Consider the following 24,981-nt stretch of genomic DNA (forward strand, 5'->3'; position numbering starts at 1 on the left):
ATTTAGAAATTTAGTCTCATCATGATGAAGAGGATCTCCAGTCTTTCTCTCGCATCAAAACAAGACTTCCTTAATTTTCATGTAGCATTGGAATAAGTCCTGACTTGGACTAACGAGAACCAAGTTATCTCTTTTTGACTTCTCACTACCTTGCTAGGCAATTTTTGACAAGTCATGTTGCTCCACTGTAACTCATTCAGTTTACTGATAATGTACTGAGAATTACGATTTATGTAAATGCAGTTCTTAAGCATCACAGAGGTTGAAATCCTACAAGGTGATTATACATAGGTCCCAAAAATTCCATAGAAACTACTAAAATTCACAAAGCAGTGACTCTCAGCGCTGAAATATTGTTAGCATGTGGTGCACAAAGCTGTTTAGATAGCTGAACTGAGATTAAACTACTACTAATTGTTAGCTGTAAGTCAAAGACCATAAATTCACATTATCTATTTTCCATAGTTTTGTAGACAGCAGATGTTAACTGGGAAATTAACACAGGACAAGTGTTGTGCAACTACAAAATATGCATCTATACCAATGCCTATGGTTACTTAGGGTAGTTCATTTTCTACCTTTTTTCTTTTTTTGCAAATCTCTTTTCATATTAGATGTGCACCCATCCATCATGAAATATACCATAGAAGGATAGACCAATCTACTGCTGATAATTCTCACAGAAAAAGCAGTACTATGCTCTGCCTGCCAAATAGCTGATAGAACTGAAGCATACAAGGGTATAAAATTTATCTCTCTAAAAACGTATAAATGAATTTTAATTTCACTGTACCTAGCTATTAATTATCTCATATCAACTGTTTGATGTTGCAAAACTACAAAACATTGGTTAATCACTGTTCAATATCAGTTGCACTACTATAAGAATCAAAACATGATTTTTAAAACACAACTTCCATGCTTCAGTTTAAGAAATATTGAATACTATGAATGTTCTGATTCATGAGTCCACTTTGAAATTAAATGAAACAGTTTAAAAAGGGCACTCGAGCAGCTGTAAAATGCACAGCAATAAAAGCATAAATGCACTCTTTAGAAAATTATTCTTACCTGCAATTCAGATAATTAGATATCTCTGCAATAAACTAGTAAGTAGTAAATTTGATCATCTGTGCAGGGGAATGCAAATATGCCCAGTGTCTACAAGTGGCATCTCTGAGTTTAGAAAGACTCTAAACCACAGTACATGCCTATAATTCACTGGAAAAGAAGCACAGAACCCTTTGATTATGTTAGAAATGAGAAGAAAAAAGACAAAAGTAAGCAAGGGAACAAGATTTAAAATCTACGACACTTCTATTATAGCTCTTCAAAACGTAGTAGCAGTATGTGAGAAAAAAAGTTGCAATGTCTGACATCATTTTTGAACTCCTCAACTGAACAAAGTTTGTAAAAAGTTTGTAAAGCCTTTCTACTTAAAAAGTAGTTATGCATATGTTACTCAATCCTACTGATGTTCAGATCAACTTTATTTTTTACTAGGTTTTTAGATTGCCAGTCCCTCACTGTACTGAGTCCAGCCGCGATTCCAGAGAAGGCAACAGGAATCCCAGGGAGAGGGAGGGCAGTTGCCTTAATACCCCATTCCCTTTCCCTTTTTTCTCCCAGCTTTCATTCCTGAGCACAGTGTATGATGTTGTGCAGTCTCTTTTTGATCAGTTTGGGTCAGCTGTCTTGGCTACATTCCCTCCCAGCCTCTTGTGCATTTCATGGTGGGACAACATGAGAAATTGATAAGACTTTGTCAAAGACTTTCTTTGACACTGCAAGTACAGGTCAGGAAGAACTGAAACATCAACACTTTTGATCACAAATCCAAAACATAGCATCTTGTGAACTACACAAGAATATAAAGATATAAATAATTCTACACAAAACACTTGAGTAGAGAAAAAAGCGTGGCTGTATTTTTGCTAGAGACTTCAATGTCGACTTCATCTTTCAGCTCATCATAAACTGACTTCTTCAGAAGTTGCAGAATTACCATTTTCAGAAGGCTAGCTTGATATGACTATATATCCAATATTCCCCATAGATATATTAGTTCTAAGCAGCATTTAGGTTATTTGTTAGATTTAGCTTAATTGTCTGAAGAAAGGAGAAAAGTTGTTAACCGAGACAACACAGAATAAAAGCATTCATTTTTCTCTGTGCAGAATTCTCTCCTCATCCTTAATTAATGAGAACTAAAATTAATCTATTATCTTCTCATTCCAGCTGTCTGCTGTCTACAATGCCTCTCTACTGAAAAACAAACAAGCTGAGGCTTCTGTACAAGATCTATTACCTGTAAACTTTAAGATTCCACTGAGGCATGCTGAGCATTAACCCGGAGCTCAGTATGCTTCTCTTACGAGAAATCTTTGGTCAAGGTTAACATTTTCCCCTAAGGCAGAATACAACAAATCAGGACACTATCTTTCTTTTAGGAATGTTTCCTTCACAACAGAAATTTAATTTGTCTATGTGAACAGAATATCTTAGCATTCTAATCAAAAACTGACCAGGAGATTTCTTTTCATGCACTGAGCAGAGAAACCATACCGATCTATGAGTTCACTTTGATGACCGCATCCAAATGTTTTTCATGCTTTCTGCCAACACAACCCAAGTCCTTCAGTATGTAGCATCTGAAGCACTCGAATGGTTCACCTGGTAATCAGGGAAAAGGACTGCAGTTCTCTGCATTTCCTGACAGCCAACAAGGTTGTATATACTTTGCTTAGGACACTTCAATTTCCACCATATGTACTGCATATATATATATATATATATACATGTATATGTATACGTATATGTATATATATATATGTATATATATATATGAAGCGTACGCAGTTTTATTTTAGCTTGTGATTGAAGCATAAGCCACACAAGCTTCCATGTTATTTGTAAAGAACTAGTATTAGCTTCAGTCTCAAGCAGCTTGTAAGTATATGCTTATCTTATACTTAAGTATAACTCATCTGACTGGGGATGGGTAATGATTACATGATTATATTTAAGCTTTGTATGTATAGGTGGGTAAAGTTTCTCTTTAGATTAAAAGGCTTTCCTAGAAAGGAAGTAAATGACAGGTCTTACTCAACTATGGGACTGCATGATGGCAGATGCCTGGGAAGGTTCAGGACAATGTAGGGAAAAAATTATTTTCAACCTCGGGAAGTATTTCTGCCTATAAGTTTAAGAAATAAAATCTCAGTTTTAGGGTACCAATCTACTAGAGGAAATGGATATTTTTATTTGATGCAAACTTAAGGCCAATAGACATGATGGAAAGAGAATAAAGGAGTATGACACTTTCTTCCACCCCTTGACTGTTCTTTTTTGGCACATTGGGCTTTGAATACTAAGATGTGTTTGGAGTCTTCAATAAAAGTACCGGAATTCAGATTCACAGAATTACAAACTGGCTGTGGTCAGTCCAAATCCTCCTGCTCAAACAGGACCAGGTGGCTCTTGGAAATCTCCAAGAAAGGAGAAATGTGCAAATACTCCACTCCCACCCAAGGACATGAGTTCAGAACAGAGGGAAAGGTAATTCTAATATAATAAGTGATACAGTTTGCTGTGTTATGTATTTTCCCTATATATATATGTATATAATATATGTATGTATGTGTATACACACACATTGCTTAAGACAGAAAAAAACTTCTACAAAACACTTGCTTTCATTTAAATAAAGTTTTTGTAGTTATTTCAAAAATACAACTAAACTCTATGAAGGAAACAAAATAATTAAAAGTATATAATCATGATTTACTAGCTTTTTTTTTTTTTTTGAGTAGCATTCTAAATTTTGCAATTCACACTAAGTTTAATTTTCACATTCTGTAATGATTTATTTGTAGTAGTCTATATTTAGAAAAGCTAAAATGGTCAACTTGAGATGGGAAGTGCATAATCTCTAAAAACCAAGTTCTTTTTTGGGAGGGATGTTTCTTCTGTCAGAAATGTTAATCTTATGGTCTTCTGAAATGCAGAAAAATGTTTTGTTATAAAAACTGACATGTGCAATTTTGTTAGACAGATCACTAATGAAGACATAATTTTACAGGATATAAGAAGAAAGAGCTCTAAAAATCTGAGAAGGAAACTTTAGATAATATATTTAAGTTACTAAACTCCAGTAAAGTTACTAAAAGGCGTCAGTAACCATTCCAGAAATTTGAGCCTAGAAATGACCTGAACTTTTTGTCATGACATGGTTTTTTTCAAGATTGAAGATAATTTCCAACATTCTTCAAGCATTTATATTTCTGATATCCACTGATACCTAAAAAATTCCCAAACTTTCCAACAGTGTTTCAGTCAGTAACACAGTCTTTAATCTATTTCTTCATAACTTTGTGATGCTACTATTACAAACTAAATAGATATACAATATAAATAGTGATCTTAAGCATCAGTAGCTTAAAATAAAAAAACCTCTCAAGTAGAGTTTTGCCTCCTTGGATCAAGGAGATTACAGGTAAATGTATTTCTTGGCCCACTGCACAAGAATCAGCAGCCTTTAAAGGCACAGAGACAGAATAAACACACTTAAAAGGTTTTAATAATTCTTTCCTCAGAATTTTGACAACTGAAAGACGACAGTGAAATACAAGACAACATAGAATAAATTTGAAATCATCATAGAAGCTCTTTTGCTTGAGAGCTGTTTTAATTCTTCAGATTTAGCTGAAGAGTTCTTTCTTGTTATGGTAATTACAGTTATAGAAATATCTTTTGCAAGGCACCTTTAAAATTCAACACAAAAATATAATTTTGAACAAATGAACAAATCACATACAAAAAGAAAAAAAGAAAAAAAAAAAAAAGGAAAAGTCTTCCAGTGAATTCAAAATAAAACAATTCTAGAGAAACAAGTAATGCTGTTCTTTAGATTTTACAATGCAAAGTTGTTCGGTGTTCTTATTTAGTGCTCTTCTATCTAGCTAAATAATATTCAAAAGCATCTACTTTCTTCTTATTTATGCTTTTATGCACAAAGCCTTATAAAATACAGGCATTTTCTGAAGCTATCACTGATTTTACATAGGGGTTTTCACTTTTTATTAGTGTTGCTATGAAAGGAACATAGACATTAAATTTATAACCAAATCACTTAAGGTTACAATTTAAAACAACTAATCAAACCCTTATATTTCATACATATGAGGATTCCACATGACACATAACTTAAGCACTTAAGAGTTATGGTAAAACAAATGATGAATAGAAGTATAAAAGCATAAGTTAAATGTCACTTTCAAAGTAGATGCATTTTGTTTTTAAATACTTTTGTGGCTACTGTTTAGTCATACTCTAGTTTCCGAAAACATAAACTGTGATGCTGGAACAGAGCAGATGAATCCGTTTTAGAATAGTTTAGATGTGTTTATTGTTCAGAAGAAAAGCAGACAAAATAGTTTTGAAATATGAAATAAATAGAATTTTAACCAAACAGTATTATGATACTGACTATACAATACTGACTGTACAACTCAATGAAGTATTACTAAGCATATTTATGATCCTCTACCAAGTTGTAAATAAGAACACAAAAATATTAAATACATATTGTAGAAACACGTGGAAATAAAAGCTAAGTAGTGATATTACCACATAATTATAACTTTCAGCATGATTTTCACCTAATATCTGGTTATATATAACAATAAAAATTTCTAGACGTAGATTTTTTAATATATATTTATATATGCAATTTGCATAGCACTCATCATCATACACTTTATTTAAGTTTCCTCCTGTCCCCCACTTTTTTTTTTTCCCCCCTCACAGTTTTAGAAGGAAGTTAGTATCAGTCAACCCTGATTGCTCAGTGGGAATTGTAGCAACAACATTTAATATTGAATGATCAAAAGAATAAGACAAAGGCCACTTATATCTATTACAGTACATATTATCCTAACTGTCATCATCATCATCACTGCTATTGTGAGTCTTAGTCCATTCCCTGTAGGCCTGTCTTTTCTGAAAGCATGACAAGAGAAGAAGAAAGCAGTATTAGTTTAGATTGATTTGTTTGGCTGGAATTTTTTTTTAATTTAAGCAAAATAATAAGACAGTAATTCTGAAGTGACAGTACATGGCAAAGTACAAGCATGTTGAATTGCCTCATATATTCTATTCATTTCGGTCAGCATTTACAATCACTAAAAGGAGTTTTATTCGGATCTAACATGATATTATGTTGAAAACACTACTGCACATTAAGTGCACTACCAATGTAGATCTATATGCAAAAAATAAATAAGAGGGATGGGGTTACTACTCTTTTTCCTCATAACAAGACATTATGCTATCGAAAATGTTGCATACAGGGTGGTTTGTAACACAGTCTCATGCAGGAAAGAGGCACATCTCTCGAATAAAAAAAATGTTAAGAATCAAAAATCCTGGTTGAAGAGAAATAGGATAAAGGATTGAATACATATTCTATGCCACAAAATCGTCAGTAGTAAATTATAACATGAAACACTGAAATTTTAAAATTTTAGTTACTTTCAATGGTGGCTGCCATCACAAAATTTGACGAGCTTATTAGTTACGCACTTATAAGATGGATAATAAAGGTAGTACTAATGTACTCGACAATACAACAGAGAGAAACTGGCATTACATATGACATTGCAGAATTTCTTGAAGTTTCTTAAAAAAAGAAAAATCAAATGAAAACATGTAAAAAAGATTAAGTAAAAATAATGCAATGTCTTTACAAATATTTCTATGTTAGAGCTGAATCTGTTAGCCTGTTAGCATTTGTTTTAATGATCAACTTTTAAATAGAAAATCAAATGTTTTTTGAAGTTCCTTCTCTTGACAGAAAGAAGAGGAACATTAACAACCTTACACTGTTCATTAGTGGTAGCTTCCAGCTACACTATACTTAAGGTATTGCTTTTACACGCTGCTTTCAGTTACTTCTCAAAATCTAAAAAGCCCCAAAGTCAACTCAATTCTTATCTCAATCTCCCTAGAGATTATTCTTGTACGACTGCACCAAAATTTGCACAGTGAGAATCCTTCAGTTATTTAAAAATAAATGTATTGAAAAAATCTATTTATATATTAGATATAAATTATATTATTAAAAATAAATATAAACTGGAGATGCTTACATCTCCAGTTTCCATTAATGCAGTTTCTAAATACTTCCTTATCACTTACATGCAAGTATTTTTACAATGCGATTTTATTTATAACAGAGGAAAAAAACAGAAACTTTGTATGCTGCACAATAATGGAAATTATTTTCACTTTTACATCTAGGTCAAATTTGCTTCAGTGGTATCTGAATGAAAGAATAACTTCTTAAACCATTGCTCAGCATGTTCTTCATGCAAACAGTATTCCACTTCAAAAGTGTTTACATTCTTTTAATGGCTGTAAAGTGACATAAATGCAGCTATTTCAAGTACATTTATTAAGTATATTTAATATGTTATTTTATATAAAACTGTGATGAAAAAGTCACCATTTAGAATTTGTATAACAAAGTGACAGAAAAATATATTTTATATTTATCCCCGCTATTTATCAAAAATAAAAGTTTAGGACAGCTTATTTAGTTATACATACAAAATATTTTCTTCTTTTAAAGTATTCCATATCTTTCACAAACCTCTACAGATACATTGGCATAAGTTATGATGTCTTTTTCAAAAGTTACATCATGGAAATTAAGTCACCACAATAGTCATAAATGTATGAAATTATATAGAACTTCCTTAACTACCAAATTATTGGGAAAGAGCGTGACAGGATTTTTTTTTTTTTTTCCCTAAGGCTACTTCTAAAAAACACTTAGTTTAACATATTAAGAGTTAAATTTTATGCCATTTCTTCACCTGTAACATTTGACTTCCGGTTCCATCTCTTAATCTGTAAGGTCTAATAACACCATCTTCACCAAAGAAGCGAGGTGGGCGTAGGCTTACCACATCTTCTGATGAATCTGCAACTCTGACAATAAATCAGCAAACTTAAGTTACATATCAGTATAGGTACTTAGCTATAGTATTTAACCAAAGCGTCTATTTTATATTCAAAATATTGTAAATTCATGTACAACAGCTGTTGTTGTCTGTATAGACATTTGATGCATAAACAGAAAATAACCACTCTGTGAAGTAATTAAAAGGTTTCTAATTAATACAATCTACTTCAGAGAATGACTTCTAGAACATGAGATAACTCAAAGCAGAACACAACTGGAATAATTCATAGAAGAAGAGAACAGTTGAGGTTGGAAGGGAACTGTGGAAGTTATGTAGCCCACTCCCCTTCTCAAGAAGGGACACACAGAGAGGATGCCCAGGACCACAGCCAGGCAAGCCTTTGGAGATCACCAAGAATGGAGACTCCACAACATCTGTGATCAATCTATGCCAATACTTCATCTCCCACACAAAGAAGTATCTCCTGATGTCAGACAAAATTGTTTTCTAGTTTGTGCCCATTGCCTTTGGTCCTGTCACTGGACGCCACTGAACAGAGCTAGGTTCTGTCTTCTTGGTACTCTCCCTTCAGGTATTTACAGATATTGATAAGATCATCCCACTAGTCCTTCTGTTCTTCAGGCTGAACAATCCTAGCTCCATCAGTCTTTCCGCAGAGAAGAAATTCTGCAGTTCCTTCATCATCTCTGTGGCCCTTCGCTGGATTTTCTCTGTGAGTCACTTATAGCAAGTAGCAAAGATGACATAGCACTTCAGGTATGGTCTTCTCAGTTGAGGGAAAATCACGTCCTTTGACCTGCTGGCAAATACTCTTCTTAATGCAGCTCAGTATGCCATTAGCCTATTTTGCTGCAAGGGCACCTTGATGGCTCACATTCAGTTTGGTATCCACTTGGACTCCATTGGGCATTTACTGCAAAGCTACTTCCCATCTGAGTGGTCTAGCATGTACTGGTGCCTGAGACTCTTCCGCTCAAGTTGCAAGACTTTCTACTTCCTGAACTTCAGGAGGTTCCTATCAGCCAACTTCTCCAGCCTACCGAGGGCCCTCTGGATGGTAGCACGACTCTCTGATCAATCAGACACACATCCCGATTTTGTGTTATGTACCGAGTGCACTCAGTCTCACCATGCAGATCATTAATGAAGACATGAAATGTGACTGCACCCTGTATGACCCCCAGGGTACCTTTATTCATTGCTGGCCTCCAACTAGACTGTATCACTCAGCACTACCATCTGGGTCATTCAGCATAGTTTCTTCCCACCTTAATGCCTGAGTACCCAACCCATAATGCAAAAGCTTCTTGGTGGGTAGTGGTGTCAAAGGCCTTAGTTAAGTCAAGGAAGATAATGCTCTCCTCTCATCGATTTGCCTAGTGCTTTCATCACAGAAGATTATCAGTTTGGTTATGCATGATTTTCTCTTCATGAACCCACACAGATTATTTTTTCAATTTTCTTATCTCTCGTAAGTCTGGAAATTGTTTCCAGTATGACTCCATCACGTTCCTAGGAGATGAGGTAAGATTGACTGACCTCACTACAGTTCGCCTGGTACTTCTTCACACCTTTTTTGAAAACAGGACTGATATTTGTTTTCCTCCATTGTTCAGACTTGTCTTAATCATCAGAATAGATGAAAGATTATCTAGAAATGCCTATAACAGTATCTGCCAGCTCCCTTAGCACTTGTGGGTGCATCCCACCAGGGCCCATAGGCTCATATATGTTCTGTTTGTTTTAAGTATTCCCTGATATGTTCCTCTTCCACTGAGATTCTTTCTTGCTCCAGCATTTGCCCTGGTCTGTGCGAAGTGGAATTCCTGAAGGCCAGTCTTGCTGCTAAAAACTGAGACAAAGAAGGTGTTTTGTTCATCAGTTTTTCACTGTCTTATAATCAGGTCTCTTTCTTCATTCAATATTTTGTCCACTTTTTCCCTCATCTTCCTTTTGCTGCATACATATTTATAGAAGTCTTTTTTTTTTTTTTTTTTTTTTTTAAATACCCAGATTCAACACCATTTGGGCTTTAGTTTTCCCTAGATTTCATCCTGGATGCTTGGACAAGATGTCTGTACTCCTCTCAATTTATGTGTTTTTGCTTCCACCCACTATATACTTCCTTTTCTTGTGCGCAAGTACTGTCAGGAGCAACTTGTTCATCTCTGTAGACTTCTGTCATTTTGCCTGACAGAATAACAATATAATTACTTAATTAGTGTCTGAGTATTCTATTTAAAAACTTGATGATTAAAGACAACCAAGCTTCTTGTGTTTTCTTTGCATTTCTCTACAAAGAAAATCAAAGGGTAAAATACACAAGATACAGACAAATTTATGGTAGCAAAAATTAACAACTGTTATCAGCAGGATTTATGAAAAGCCCTCTCAAAACACATTCTCCAACTTACTTACAAATTGTAAATATGTTATCATAAGCCCATTTACAATAACGTTGAAAGGTGGGCCCTTGTAAACCTAGCAAGGTCCAACAAAAAGTGCATAGCTTTTCACTTGGGTTGAAGTAATCCCAGGTATGTTGACAAACTGGGAGAAGTCCGTGTGAGTAGCCCTGCTGAGAAGGACTTACGAGTTCTGGCAGATGACAAACTCATCCTGGGTTCCATCAGAAGAGGGGTGACCACGAGGGTGAAAGAAGTGATTATCCCCCTCTACTCTGCTATTGTGAGACCCCAGACCCCAGCTGGTGTAGTGAGACCAAGTCTGGGGCTTCCATCAAAGAAAAGATGTAGACCTTTTGCAGAGGGATCAGAGGAGGGCCACAGATGTTATCCAGAGCTTGGAGCACCACTCCTATGAAGGCTTAAGGAATTGGGCTTGTTCAATTTGGAAAAGATAATGCTGTGGTGAGACCTCATTGTGGCCTTCCAGTACTTAAAGGGAGTTTATAGACATGAGAGAAATCAAATGTTTATACGGGCTGAAAGTGACAGGACAAGGGCAAATAGTTTTAAACTAAAGAAAGGGAGATTTACATTAGATGTCAGTTTTTTTTACTGAGGGGTTCGTGAGATTCTGGAACAGGTTGCTCAGAGGTGTTGTGGATTCCCCACCCCTAGAGGTGTTTAAGGTCAGGTTGGATGGGGCCCCAGGCAATCTGATCTAATACTTGATCTAGTAGCAGGCAACCCTCTCTCTGGCAGGGGTGTTGAAACTTGATGATCCTTGAGGTCTCTTCCAAACCAAGCCATTCTCTGATTCTGTGATTAAGGCTAATTATAAGGGAATGAGATCATCACATTATTCAGCATGCAATTCTGTCAGAGTTCTCAACTGTATCCTGGACTGCATCAAAAAAGGGGTGGCCAGCAGGTTGAAGAATGTGACTGTACCCCTTTAGTCTGCCCTTGTAAGGCCCCATCTTCAGTACTACGTTCAGGTCTGGAGCTCCCAGAAGAATAAACACATGGAGCCATTGGAAAAGGTCCAGAAGAAGCAATGAAGGTGATCAGAGGGCTGGAGCACATGTCCTACCTACAAAAACAGTCTGAGGAAGCTGTGCTTGTTCAGCTGGGAGATGAGGAGGCTCTGGTGAGACTGGCTTTTCAGTACTACAGCCTTAAACTGCAGTTGAGAATATATTAAGTTCGGAATGAAGGTGGTGATGCATGGGAACAGGTTGCCCAGAGAAGCTGTTGATACCCTTTGTCCATGGATAGGATAGATTTTTCATCTGCATTAATATTCAAGATTTTAAAGAAACACTAACATAGTGGTCATACAAATAATCAACATACCCCACATTTTGATTCATGCCATAATGCCATTCTTCATATTAATTTTACTTACTTTTTGATACCCTGAAATGTGCTGCTTGCCATGTCTATGATTCCTCCAGTAGGCCTAGCTACTGCTCCCACCAATCCTTTTCCAACACCTTTGAAAAAACCAGCTGCTCCTTCTTTCTGAGCTCCTAGAAGGATCAAGTTTAGCAAATTGTTAAGAAAAAAAGACCATTTTACAATATTATTTGTAATTACATTTGTTCTTATTTGATACACAACTACAGTCACTCCCACATTTAAATTAGAAGTCAGTGAGAACAAAGTCTTGATAAATGCAAAATCTCATTAAATATCGAGATTTTGAATCATATGAAGACCTAAACTTACCTCTTATTGGTTTTGTAACTATTCCGGTTATGCCACTGACAAAACCCTACCAAAAAGAAATGAAAGAGTTGTGATAAATGTTTCCACATCGTACTTTTTATTCTTCTAACATTTTACTTATTATTTCTTCGATGAATAGTCAGAAAGTGTGTATTTTGTAGTATTCTAAAATCCACTCCAATTATCAGAATTAGAAGCAAATTCTTTGCCATTCTTATCATCTTGTCAATCCGCATATATTTTTCTTCAAAACTATCATTCATTTGTGGCCATGTATTGGCAAACCAGAATTAAGTGGAACAGCTCTACAGAAACCTCTACATCTGCTATTTTTACCTCTATAAAATTCATTAAACTTTTAATCATTTTTCATTCTTACGGAAACTAATCCTTTTCCTCCACGAGTGATACCCTCTCTCAGACCAGTGGGCTGTTTATTCATGGCTTCTCTCCTTTTTTGCTGGTAATCCTCATCCATAGTTATTGCAGCAACACCTTTTGCCATAGCACCAGTGATTCTTGAAGCAGCACCTGCTAATCCACCTATGAGAAAAAAAAAAACAACAACAACAATGTAAGCAAAATGCCACTGCAGCTTAGAAATACCTACGTTGCTTGCTACTGAGCATGCTGCTGTGATAATGTTAAAACCTACCAACAGCTCCCCCTACTAGTGCTTTAAGTCCTAGCGCCATTCCTTCTATAAATTCTTCAGGACCCTGGATGGCTCCCTGAGGAGGGAAAAAACAAGAGAGCATTTATGCTATTTATATAAGTTGCAGATGGTATATATACTTAAACTCCTATTTTTTTATTTTAATTTATATATATTTAACAGAGAGTAAATTAGATCTCTATTAAGTTCATTCATGCAGTATTAAGTTCATTCATGCAGCATTAATTTACAGTAAGTACTGCAAGGAAAAGTCAATTGTGAATTAAGGGAAATAATTTGTTTTTATGTCACTTGAGCTTTTCAGTAACTTTCCCTAATACTTTCACTTTGATTTTTTCAACTCTAAATCTCACCTTAAAATCACAAACATTATTTGTATACCCAAATTTTCAATAGAATTTATATCTAGCAGTTTTTGCAACATTTCACAAAAAGCCTGAAGAGATTGTTACCTGATAAGGTTCATAGAAAAATGCTTCTACTCCTTCGGATAAGCCTCTTATGAATCCAAATGGATTGCCCAAGACATCAAGACCAAGAATAAGAACATACATCTGCTTAATAGCCTAAAACAAAAATGGACATTCAGTAAAAATATTTCAGAACGTATACTAAAAGCATTAAGGTACTGCTGCTTATTCAAAAATGCAGAAGATGAATTTAATATGAAGAACTCAACATTTGGAAAAGTAGGTACAGATGTTTTAAAAATGACTGTATGGTGAGAAAAACATACTAAAATCAGTCAAATAATTCTACTGCTTGCAAGTATTTCACAAATAATTGAGATTTTGAGATTTTCCAAAGCAAGCATATTACCCAGACTTCACTCATACTGTGCAGCTACAGGACAAAATTTGGTTGTATGCATAGTCTAAGAGAATTTTGTTCACAATAACTGCAGAACAGTGAGGTGTACTAGAGCTGCATTGTGCTTGCTTCCACTGCTGATTTCTGAGTTGCTTTGTTATGCACACTACTTTTCTTATTGTAAGTTATAATTTAGTCAAACATAATCACAGTTTAGTAACGTAACTTAGTTGCCTTAGTAAAGGCAAGAGAATCTAACTAATAATTTTTTATGTTTCTTATGTATTTAACCAATCTACAAACATACAAGACTGCAATTAGTTATTGATTTTCATAGAACCAAAGCACACAGTAACACTTCCAAAATATAAATTTACTGGAATGTTAAAATTTACTTAATTCCAACCTGTTTTGAGTAATGCTTTGTCACTGCTGATTGGAGCTGCTGCGTAGTACAGAAGTGATAACTGAGTTCAAAGAATGCCAACCTATTAAGAAAGGTTTTTTGAAAATCCATGTTATTCAGACCATAATACAATATAACATTGATATATAATGTTGAACTGTTCTTAGAAGTAGTTATTACAATAATATTTTGAACCTACTTAAAGACAACATCTTGCACATCTGTGAGGGAGGCACCTATGCTCTTCAGAAGGAGATTCAAGGACTGAAGTGGTATCAGTTCTCTCTTCCTTTCTTCTTTGTTACTATCTTCACCACCAGTACTGAGTGAAAAGCTTAAGTGTAACTAAACAATAAAAAGAAAGTTTAGAAATTAACATGAATGTTTATTAGAAGTACCATATTTTGTATGACACTTCTAATTGTGACTGAATTCAGACTTAATAACACAAACATGCATATATCCTTTAGGACAATTAAAAAAAAAAACAATGAAATTTAAATCCAGCCTCAATAGCTGGAACTGCTTTTAAGAAAACAAGAACTCAAAGCTGCTTAACCATGTTTTCAGATGAGGTCTCTGCAATCTTTTAGCTATAATTTATTGGCTATTTCCCAAACTGTTTTGTTTTCACAACTAATACACAACACTGAATTGGACAGAGAACGATAACATAGCATGATGCCCAAGCGGGATTACAAATAATTACTTGTAAGAACAGAAACGTGTACAGCAAAAAGCAGTGCAGACCTGAACTAATCAAAATATTTGTTTCGCGGAAATCAAAGCAACATTCTTAAAACAGAAAAGACATTCAGGAAATTTGCTGAAAGGGCTAGATGGGGCCCTCTGCAGCTTTCACAATTAGACAAAAAAAAGTTATACACCCGCTCTGGATTCTCTGAAAAGAATACAATATCCAATTTGGCATAACAAAGCTTAACTATAGCTCATTTCAAATATACGTTGATCTAGCTTTGCACACTTTTTTTTTTTTTTCCTCTAGAAATGGTGCTGTTTCTCAATCCACAGCACACTGCCTGCACATGAGAACCACAGCATTTTGCAAAAATAATTAATACAAAAGAATTACTGCACATGAAGAAATTTGTGTACAGAAAGGAAATAATGAATATTTTAATATTTATGAAGAGTTTCATATGCGTATACCACAAATACATCAGTGTTAACAGTAAAATCATTATTCCAGAACATTTTTATGTTGTTTCTAATTGCCTCAACATTTTCTCACTTTACAGAATGTATATTCTACAGGAGACAAAAAATCCTTTAATTAGAGCATAAGCACAGATAATAATATGAAAAGTTTTACCTTAATTGGAGAGATATGGAAGTATTCATACAAGCTGATTTGTGATGTATCCATGGATGACACACTCATCAGTTCTTCCTGAAGAGATTCTACATCCTTTTTGAAAAGTTCCAGCTATGAATGCATTTTCAAAAGTAATATTACTTTAAAATGTAGAGTGTAAAACACAATAACATAATCTGTCATGACTCCCCTGTATTTATCTCAAGTTTTTTTTATTACTACCCAAGCAAACCACCTTAAGCTTCATACAATTAAATCTTATTTCTGTTCTTCCTATATATAAAATCCTTGCATTTTCCCTGTATAATGATTCAACTATCTTCCACTGCCCATGGCTTTTCAGAAAGTATTAGAAATCTTTCTTGTACCTTATGCAATATGAAGATAAAGGAAATTTTGCTCTATGCCTCAGGAAAAAAGCTTTATGTTAGTTTCAGGCGCAAGACTTGACCATTACCGTAAACACATAACATTACTTTTTTTAGTGTTTGTTGTTGTTTGTTCTGTTGTTGTTTTTCTTCTTGTTTTGGTTCTGTTTTTAAAAGCAAGTTGAATGACTAGAAATTTTATATCTACTCATCTGCAAACAACAGAAGGATTCTACCTGTTGGACATTCGGTACATCAGTCTGTGTAAAAAATTCAACCAGCGCATTCAGAAAGCCAAGGTCTAATCTGAGATCCATCTCTTGAATCAGGACCTTAAAGTATCTACACATGAAACAAAAAACTATTATTAAATTGTGTTTTTTTTTTTCCAAGTATTTTTCAAGTAAGGTGAGCAATAAAACTTAAACATCTACTTATACAACTTATTAAGACACTTTTTTTATTTGACAAGTTCATTACCAGTCAAATGTTTCTTGTGATGGGAAAGACAAATACATTTTCAGTAATCAGAATTATTTTAATAAAGTAGTGACATTTAACAGTATAGACAGCTTTTTCCCCAAATTGCTAAAAAGACAAAAAATCTACTTTAAAAGAATTAAGGAAATACTTTGTTTATTCTGCATTGAAGTAAGTAAATAAGAAGGGCACAGTTTTCAGCTGCCCTAAGCACTCTTATCTGGATAAATTAGCTGGGGTAAAATTACCCTGACTGCATGTTGATTTTAACTTTTAAAGCTTGAGTAAACATGATAAGTGGCACAGAGATGGAACATGTAAAAATACTTACTTAATATGAGATATTTGTGAATGTCCTGCAGTTCTCATAACAATACTGACATCAGTAAATGGTTTTGGTGCTATGAAGTTGTAAAATAAAAAGAGATAAGCACAGATCTTTATGTGATAGACATAGCTTGCCATTTTTAATATGAAAATGTCATATATGTTCCAGATTTTTTCAATCCTGTGGAGTAGGATTATATAATGGATGCGACTGGGAAACAAAATCATGGAAAAGGTCAGGAACAGAAAGTCATAGGAAGAGAAGGATGAAATGGAATATCAAAATTCTATTTCACTTATCTCCAAAAATGTATCATTTCCACTTAAAAGCAAATAAATGCTAGCCATGGAATTAATTTTTTTTAGGGAATAAATTCCCTAGCTATGGAATAAAATTTTCAAACAATGATACAAAAATATAAATTAAAAAAGTCCTCATATTTTTGAACTCTAGCTCAAATTTGACTTTATTTAGGATAAATAACTGATATTTCATTAGCTTTGTGAACAAATTTGCAGACAGTCATTGTTGTATCAACTCAGAATCTCTCCTGTCATAACTCTGATGTTCCAGATGAGTTTGACCTAACTGAGTGAATGGAAGATTACAGCTCGGCACATAGTGTACAGAGTTGGAAGTCTGTACTGTATACCATGGAGAAAATGGAATGCTACAGATTAAATATAGAAAGCACAATTTCTTAAGGAGCTGGTATATAATACGGTGCTTCACTTGGTGAATTTGAGTTTAGTCTAGCACTGATTTATGTTTTTTTCTCATTATTTTTGATAAGTCAACTAGGCCACTGGCTCAAATACTGCATACCAGCAAATAAAAAAAATAAGCTCTTTAAAAAGTTTGATTACTATGAACAATTTATTTTGGGCCACAGAAAAAACTGGGCTAATTAAGATGAAAAGTGAGTCTTATGAAAACTCACTGTCCCCTAAAAAAATCCAAATGTGAGTAATACAGAAAGAGTGTAATAGATTGACTATCATGAGGACTAGCAACTGTTTGAAGTTTTCTTCTTTCAAGAGGTAAAAGAGATAAGTACTTAGCTTTAGATTTGGTCTCAACGCAATTTCTGAAAGCTCAACACAGATTTAACTTACACCTTATGATCTCCAAGAACACTGTTTTAGTGTCTCAGAAGCAGGTACTTTTAAAAGGTATTATATTAATGGGTGAAATAAGTTCATGTTATTATTGTGATTTTTAACTTTAGATGGCTTTATCTGTACTCTCTTTGCACAGAAAATTGCTTTCTGATCTGTAACATTAGTACTTGGATTCTTTATATTCAGTAATCATACAAAGTCTTCAGATGATAAAAGTGGCAGGGTTCACTTTGTTAAAAGTAAGTTAGCATAAGTAAAGATTATTTTAAACTAGAACTACAAACCTGAATCCAAGGTGATGGACTTTGGAGGTTTAATAGGATAGAACACAAAGGGAAATATGGCTCCAGGAATCTGGTTTTGAATCTAATAGGGGTAAGGACAGGACAAGGTGCAGCACATTAGCTTTTCAGTAGTGAAATATTTCACAAGTAGGACAAACACGAGAATTATGAACCACCAATTCAAAAGCAGGAGAAGAAGCCACCACAATAGTTCAAAATATTTCTACTGTCCAAATGAAACTATCCAAGCCAAATAATCTAGAAAAGGTGGAAAAGGTTCTCCTAGTTGGTGTTCATAAGCAGCCCCCCAAAAATGTTGCAAATGTTGCTTATAAAAAATTGAACATATACCTTGCTGAAAATAGTCAATTATACCTAATTTTGAGTTGACTGTAAATAAAAGGCACACACACACAAAAAAAAGCACAGAAGATGAACAGCAACTGCTTCTCCTCAAGTCATGGGTGACTTTTTTTTTTCCTTTGAAATGAACTACTTCATTTCAAAGGCTGAGAAGCACTCAAGAACGTGAAAAATCCAGACAGTTCCAAAAATATATCTAACTTTACATAAAAAACTTACTTGTATCCTGTAAATTTGAATTCTGAAAGATTTCTGATGTGCTGATGAGCTGTATTCCACTTTCAAAGCTGGCAAGTAATTCCTTCTGATAGGAATCTCATTGGGTTGTTGAATCTTCATGTCATTTCCAGTAGGAGTTAAACACACCTATCACAATATTAAGAAGAAGTTGTTATTCTACATGATATAAAAGAGGGCTTTTTATAATAGACTTCAAATAACAATTTCCGCTAACATTTAAATGAAAGCTTAAGAATAAAATCTTTGTCTAATTGTTGAATTTCAACACAAGCAAAACAACATAAGGAATCTGTACATTTCGTTATCAAGAGAATGTTTAGCTTTTTTGAACACGGCTTTCCAGAGGTCTATGACCAAGATAGAAACTGAACGAACTACATTCATTTAACTACTACACTGTTCTAATGAGTATGTGGAATTAATCTATAGACAAGAAAAGCAGTATGCAGAGCACAAAATGATTTTACTTCTCATAATTATTTCAGGAATATGTATTTTTTTTAATATTTATGTGGTTGAATGGCACTGCTGAATTTTGTGTGACTACGAGATATCACAGTCAGATAAAACACAAGACTTTGCGTCAAAACAATCTCCCAGTCTCAAACTAACATCCTTCTTCTCTCTTGATATGACATAACATATTGTAGCTTTGTGCATATTTAGTCCCATGATCTGTAAAAACATTATAATTCAATTTCAAAATTAGAGGCAAACAAAATCAGGCCTTCAGCAAGCTTTTAAATATTTATGGATTATATTTTTTTTTTCTAGACAGCAATGATTTTTTTTTTTCTAGGCACAAATATAGAAATGAAATTTTAAATGGATTGTGTAAACTAATCATATCCTCATTTTCATTGTTTTTCAGAGACTACAAAATAATAAATGATCTGTATACACCCATACATTCCTGTCTACACCGATAAGAAATAAATTTATAGAATGATTAGTATTACCAAAACATTCGGTTCCAATTCAACAGTCTTATTTTCTGATGGAGTTAGCTCACTGTATTCTTTGAATTCTTGCTCTAGCTTATCTGTTTGCTTAACACTCAATGGTTTCCATCTAGACTTCTTTTTGGGTTTCGTCTCCCAGACCACATCAGAACTTTGAAAAACAAACAAAAGACCAAGAGAAAATAGTTAGCTAGTTCAACACAAGTATTATGTATCTAATTACGGCATTTAATAGGTAATTACTACATAATGAGGAATAAAGCCATAAAGCACTAGTGTGGTAAATAAAAATAAATCACCCACGGCATTCTTGATAGTAAGTGGAAGTTACTGTTTCTAATGCAACTGAAGAAAAGTTAACAGAGTTATTTTTAGTGAGGTTTTGCATGTAAGAAACCTTTGTCAAGAAGACCGAGTTTCAATAGTGCTGACATCCAAAATCATACAAACTCAATGCAGGATTCCACACATACTCCTCTGTACCTTGTGGCACAGAGGAATTTACTAGAATTTGAGAGTTTTTCAAGTCTACAGGAAGTGTCTGATGAAGTGCCAATTATTTTTGACATTCTATTCACTAAATCAGTAGAGTACATTTCAGTTTGTACATTTACTTTACTGATTTGATCCCTTAGGGCTTTCAGTTCTCGTTATTGTTGTTTATGTGTGTGTGTATGCTTTTCTTTTAATGGTATACAAAATCAGGAGTTTTTCTTTTATTCTTTCTTATTTTTATTATTAATGAAACAACATCATTTATCATCTTTAAATGGTGCCAGATTATTTTCTGCTTTTCTGCTTTGTTATACTGCTTCTACGAGAAGCTCTTACATATGATTTCATCTTACAGTCCAATGCAATACATGATATAGGACACAAAGTGAGAACTATCAGCCAAGTGGAAGATATTTTTTCTTTACACAAGTTATTACAGTTCATATATACGCAGCTGATCAGATGCAGCTCCCTATAATCCAGTTTGTTTTAGCTGCATTTGTGTTCACACCCATCAGTAACAGAATGATCTTAAAGTAAAGGTGATCTTAAAGAAGAGGGCAAAATTACCACAATAGCTGATTTGTTCATTAGGATTGTTTTATTTTTGTTGTTCTTAAGTTTGTTTTCCCTTTCTTTTTCCAAATGTTTCTGCAAATTAGATACACTGTCTACTGCAGTATTTTCGCAAGACACTTATGAATGGTAAATTTCCAAGTAACTGTCTTTTTGTGTGGGTATTTTTCTCCAAGGATTTATCTTTTTTCTTGGGAACTGCTTTCAGAAGTTTGATACCAACAACAAAACAGTACCAATCTGTAGCAGTGCTAGATTCCTAAGTACAAATGACCTGTTCCTAAAAACACTGATTCACTGAAATATCTACTTTGAATTTGGACATTTAGCTTTCACTTTTAAAATAGTTATTTGCACTGTCTAGATAATCTTCTGAGCTCAGCTTCTCAAGTGAAGAAAATTCTACTCATCACTCTCAGGAATGGCAAAGGAGGTTATGTGAGGTATACAGATACTTCAACTTTCTGCTTGTTTTGCAGCACAGTACAAAGAATTAAGAGAGAAAAAAAAAAAGGAAAGGAAAAAAGAATCAGCAGCATGTTTCTGTAACAAAGTTAGAAAAGTAAGTTATGTTTTTTGTACATTACCTTGTAATTCCTATGTATGACACCTCCTGCCTTGTGTAATTATTAACCAATGAAATTCCAACATCTTGTAAAGACAGAATAATTTCTTGTTCTGCTAGTTCTGCCTGTACACTTTCATAAGCCAATTTAAATACGTTCTTGTCTTCAGTAATTAGGACAATACGCTGCAGACCTTCAAAAAATGACACTAAATAGACCACCTTTCTACAGTCCAGGCTGAGGACTTCTATTTTGTCCTGCAAACAAGAGAAGAAAGGTTTTTACAAATCTATTCATGAATAAGCAAATGCAAGCCTTAACAACAAGAATACAAACACGGGAGACCATTTTAAAAGGTACAGGAAAATAAGGTTTTTAAATAGAAAGTCATATTGTAGTCTCTTTCTCACATGCAGTCTGGCAAACACAGTTGTTACTGTTCTGTTTGAACCTTGTCTTTGAAATTCTTACTTATTACATAAAGAATTTTTTTTATGCTAATACCAACTACAGACAAAACAACAGTTCATGTTCTTTCCCCAACAGAAGCTAACTAAATGGCAAAAATACCTAGCATTGTCTTATCCACCGAAATCCACTAATGTTATAAAAGCAGGATCTGAAAAACACCTCAATTTTATTTGATGTGCCTCTAGAATATATATATATACACACAGTATTTACCTAGACATTGAGGAATTACATTATTATGGCAATAACTGCAACCATTTTAAAATACTTCCCTACTTCTGAAACTACATAAATGTGTTCTCTACTTTATTCACAGATATAATAAAAAACAACTTCAACATACATTGTCTCAGTTTTTACTAAGAAAAAGTCATCACAAAGGAAAATTCTTCTCTCAGCCAGATATCAGACACCTCCAGGCGTCCACCAGGTCCTTCACAAACAGCCAAAAAAAGTTAACTTAGTTCTTTATTGCAGAAAAGATTTAGAAAATAGAGCAGCTCTCTGGAGAAGGACTTGGGGATTCTGGTAGACAAAAAAAACTCAACATGAGCCAACAGTGTATGCTTGCAGCCCAGAAGGCCAAATTCATTCTGGGTTGTGTCAAAAGAGGGGTGGACAACAAAGTAAATAAGGTGATTTTCCCCCCCAGTTTGCCCAGATTAGTCCCCACTTTTAGTGTTACATCCCAACATAAGAAAGGCATAGATCTATTGGTATAGATACAGCAGAGGGTCACAATGATGACCAGGAGCACTTCCTCTACAAAGAAAGGCTGAGAGAGATGGGCTTGTTCATCCTGAAGGGAAGACTTCAGGGAGGTCTCATTGCTTTTTTCCAGTAGTCAATTGGGAGCTTATAAGCAGGCAGGAAACTAACTTTTTACATTGTCTGATATTGATAGGACAAGGGGAAGTGGCTTTGAACTAGGAGAGGGGAGACACAGGTTGGATGGAGGAGCTGTGCTGGTGGGCAAAGTAACCATAAAATGATTGACTTCTCTGCTCCTGGTGAAGCAAGGAAGGGAGGTCAGCAGAACTGCTACCTTGGACATTCAGAGGGCAGATTTTCGTTCAGAGAATCTCTTGGGACTGAGTTTTGAAGGACAAAGGTGTCCAGGAAGGCTGGTCATTCATCAGAAAGGAAATTTTAAATGCACATGGTGTCCCCAGTGCTATAAGATGAGCCACTGGGAAGAAAGAGCAGCCTGGCCTAGGAGGGAGGAAAACAGAGTTTATGACTTTTGGAAGAAAGGACTGGCAACTTGGGAAGACTATAAGAATGTTGCTAGGATACAGAGTGAAAATGAGAAAAACAAAAGCCCACTGAGAATTTCATCTGGCCACTGCTGTTAAAAACAAAAAGTGTTTTTACAAATATATGAACAGCAAGAAGTAGGTCAAGGAGAATATGAATACTTTATTGGATGATGCAGGGAACATTACCATTGAGGATGAGAAAAAGATGGAGACTCTCAATCCCGTCTTTATTTCCATCTTTAATAGTCAAACCAATTATCTTGAAGGAACATAAGAAACTGAGCTGGAAAATCAGCATGGGGAGCAGAATAAATACCCAACAATTCAGAAGGAATCAATTAGTGACCTACTAAATCACTTGGACTGTCACAAGTCCATGGGATCAGATGGGATCCACCTGAGGGTACTACTGGAGCTGGTAGAAGTATTCAGCAAGCCACTTTCTGTTATTTATCAGCACTTCTGGGAGGTTCAGAGGTACTAGAAAGGACCTAGACAACTGGAGGTACATCGAGCTACAAGAAGGGTTGCAAGGAGGATACAGGCAACTACAGGCCTGTCATCCTAACCTCAATATTGGGCTAGTTTATGGGACAGATAAGATGATCTCGAGTGCAATCTCACAGTATGTATGGAACAAACAAGGGATCAGGCCTAGTCAGCATGGATTCATGAAAGGCAGGTTCTGCTCAACCAATCTCATCAACTTCTGACCAGACAACCTGTCTAGTGGATGAGGGAAAGTGAGTGTAGTCTATCTGGACTTGAGCCCTATATAAGGATCTGGACAGGGTAGATCAATAGGCTCAGGCCAACTGTATGAGCTTCAACAAGACCAAGTGCTGGGTGCTGCCCTTTGGTGGCAGCCCCATGCCAGATCGGATGACCTATTGAATGTCAGGGCTAATTGTGTGAGTAAGGTCCCTTTGAACATACATGATTCTATGACTCTATGTACTCACAGGAGAAAACCCCAAAACATCTAAAACACTTTACTTACTTTTGCTTTAGTTAAAGAATTAAAATCTTACTAAGAAAGTCATGAACATGAAAAAAATATCTTCAAGTTCCCTTTTGAAGTAAGATAGCACCAAGGAATATCATTATTTAGCAGTTATAGCGGAACTGTATTAGTTTCAATAGTTAGTGATTCTAAGATCAGTTAGTCATAGTTGTACAAGTCAGTACATTTCACATACACATCTAAAGCAATTCTTTTTTTTTTTTTTTTTTTTAATTTATTGAGCTGTTCCTAGTAGACTAAAATGCAGTAGGAAATGCAATGTGATGTGATAGGCAAAACAAGTCTTGATTCAAAGAAATGAGATTACTCCCACATCAACTATCCCAGAATTTAATTAAGTCTACTACAAGACTAAGTTCTGGTTTTCTGAAGGTGAAAATCTTATCAGTGCTGCAAAGGCTGGCAAATACATCATTATCCAAATTTAGCTATTATTCTAATCTTGAATATAAAAACCTCAAGGAAGTCACAGTTCCTCCTTTTCCAGGAAGTTGTGTGAATAACAAAAACATGCATACAGGTACAACCAACAGAAGCATCACTATGAAAATGAATATTCCTGGCTCTTGAATATGGAGCTATGAAACATTCATCTTTACTGTGATTTGAATCTCCTCTACATAGCACTGTCAGAATAATGCCTAGATTTGTTAACGATGTAGGAGCAAAAAAAAAAAAAAAAAAAAAAAAAGAAAATTATACAGAGAAGAATAAACAGCATTAAAAGTAGATCTACATACTTCTTTTGGTGTGATTTCCTCAGTTCTTTTTCCACATTTCCATGTCAATTTTCTAGAGCCAGCTGGGTCTGCCCAAGTATACAACACTGCCTTGTTCGGCTGAAGACAGCCTTCTAATTCTCTGAGGGAACTAGAACAAATTTAAAAAAGCAAGAATATTTACCTTTTCAAGTAATGAAGGTGAAAGCTGGAAACAACAACAAGCAGGTAGAAAAAAAACAAAAAACATACCAAAAATATACTCAGCACTATAATAAATTCACTAAACTTCAAAAATACATATTAGTACTTATTAAAGTATGCACACCAGATTTGTAAAAATCAATTTCTTTCCCACTTATTACCCTCACAC

The 24,981-nt window shown here is 34.7% G+C and overlaps 1 protein-coding gene across 5 annotated transcripts in view; it reads right to left on the reverse strand.

Annotated features, from left to right (window-relative positions):
- Nucleotides 1–24,981, reverse strand: part of VPS13A (vacuolar protein sorting 13 homolog A) — a 99,901-nt gene that overhangs the window by 10,545 nt on the left and 64,375 nt on the right. For 3 of the 5 annotated variants that reach the window (XM_052700747.1, XM_052700748.1, XM_052700745.1), the window contains 16 exons: nucleotides 24,630–24,759; nucleotides 21,157–21,392; nucleotides 19,496–19,649; nucleotides 18,516–18,662; nucleotides 17,934–18,015; nucleotides 16,532–16,601; nucleotides 15,957–16,062; nucleotides 15,350–15,463; nucleotides 14,216–14,361; nucleotides 14,017–14,098; nucleotides 13,253–13,366; nucleotides 12,780–12,855; nucleotides 12,504–12,667; nucleotides 12,125–12,170; nucleotides 11,802–11,925; nucleotides 7,878–7,992 (listed from right to left, as the gene is read on the reverse strand). In XM_052700747.1, coding sequence (XP_052556707.1) covers nucleotides 7,878–7,992; nucleotides 11,802–11,925; nucleotides 12,125–12,170; nucleotides 12,504–12,667; nucleotides 12,780–12,855; nucleotides 13,253–13,366; nucleotides 14,017–14,098; nucleotides 14,216–14,361; nucleotides 15,350–15,463; nucleotides 15,957–16,062; nucleotides 16,532–16,601; nucleotides 17,934–18,015; nucleotides 18,516–18,662; nucleotides 19,496–19,649; nucleotides 21,157–21,392; nucleotides 24,630–24,759 — 1,906 coding nt within the window. Of the gene's footprint in view, nucleotides 1–3,663; nucleotides 6,001–7,877; nucleotides 7,993–11,801; nucleotides 11,926–12,124; nucleotides 12,171–12,503; nucleotides 12,668–12,779; nucleotides 12,856–13,252; nucleotides 13,367–14,016; nucleotides 14,099–14,215; nucleotides 14,362–15,349; nucleotides 15,464–15,956; nucleotides 16,063–16,531; nucleotides 16,602–17,933; nucleotides 18,016–18,515; nucleotides 18,663–19,495; nucleotides 19,650–21,156; nucleotides 21,393–24,629; nucleotides 24,760–24,981 lie in introns of those variants that run through there. The other 2 variants (XM_052700749.1, XM_052700750.1) reach the window with 2 other exon arrangements.

Source organism: Tympanuchus pallidicinctus, unplaced genomic scaffold, assembly GCF_026119805.1.
Source record: "Tympanuchus pallidicinctus isolate F22 unplaced genomic scaffold, pur_lepc_1.0 scaffold4, whole genome shotgun sequence".
Taxonomy (NCBI): domain Eukaryota; kingdom Metazoa; phylum Chordata; class Aves; order Galliformes; family Phasianidae; genus Tympanuchus; species Tympanuchus pallidicinctus.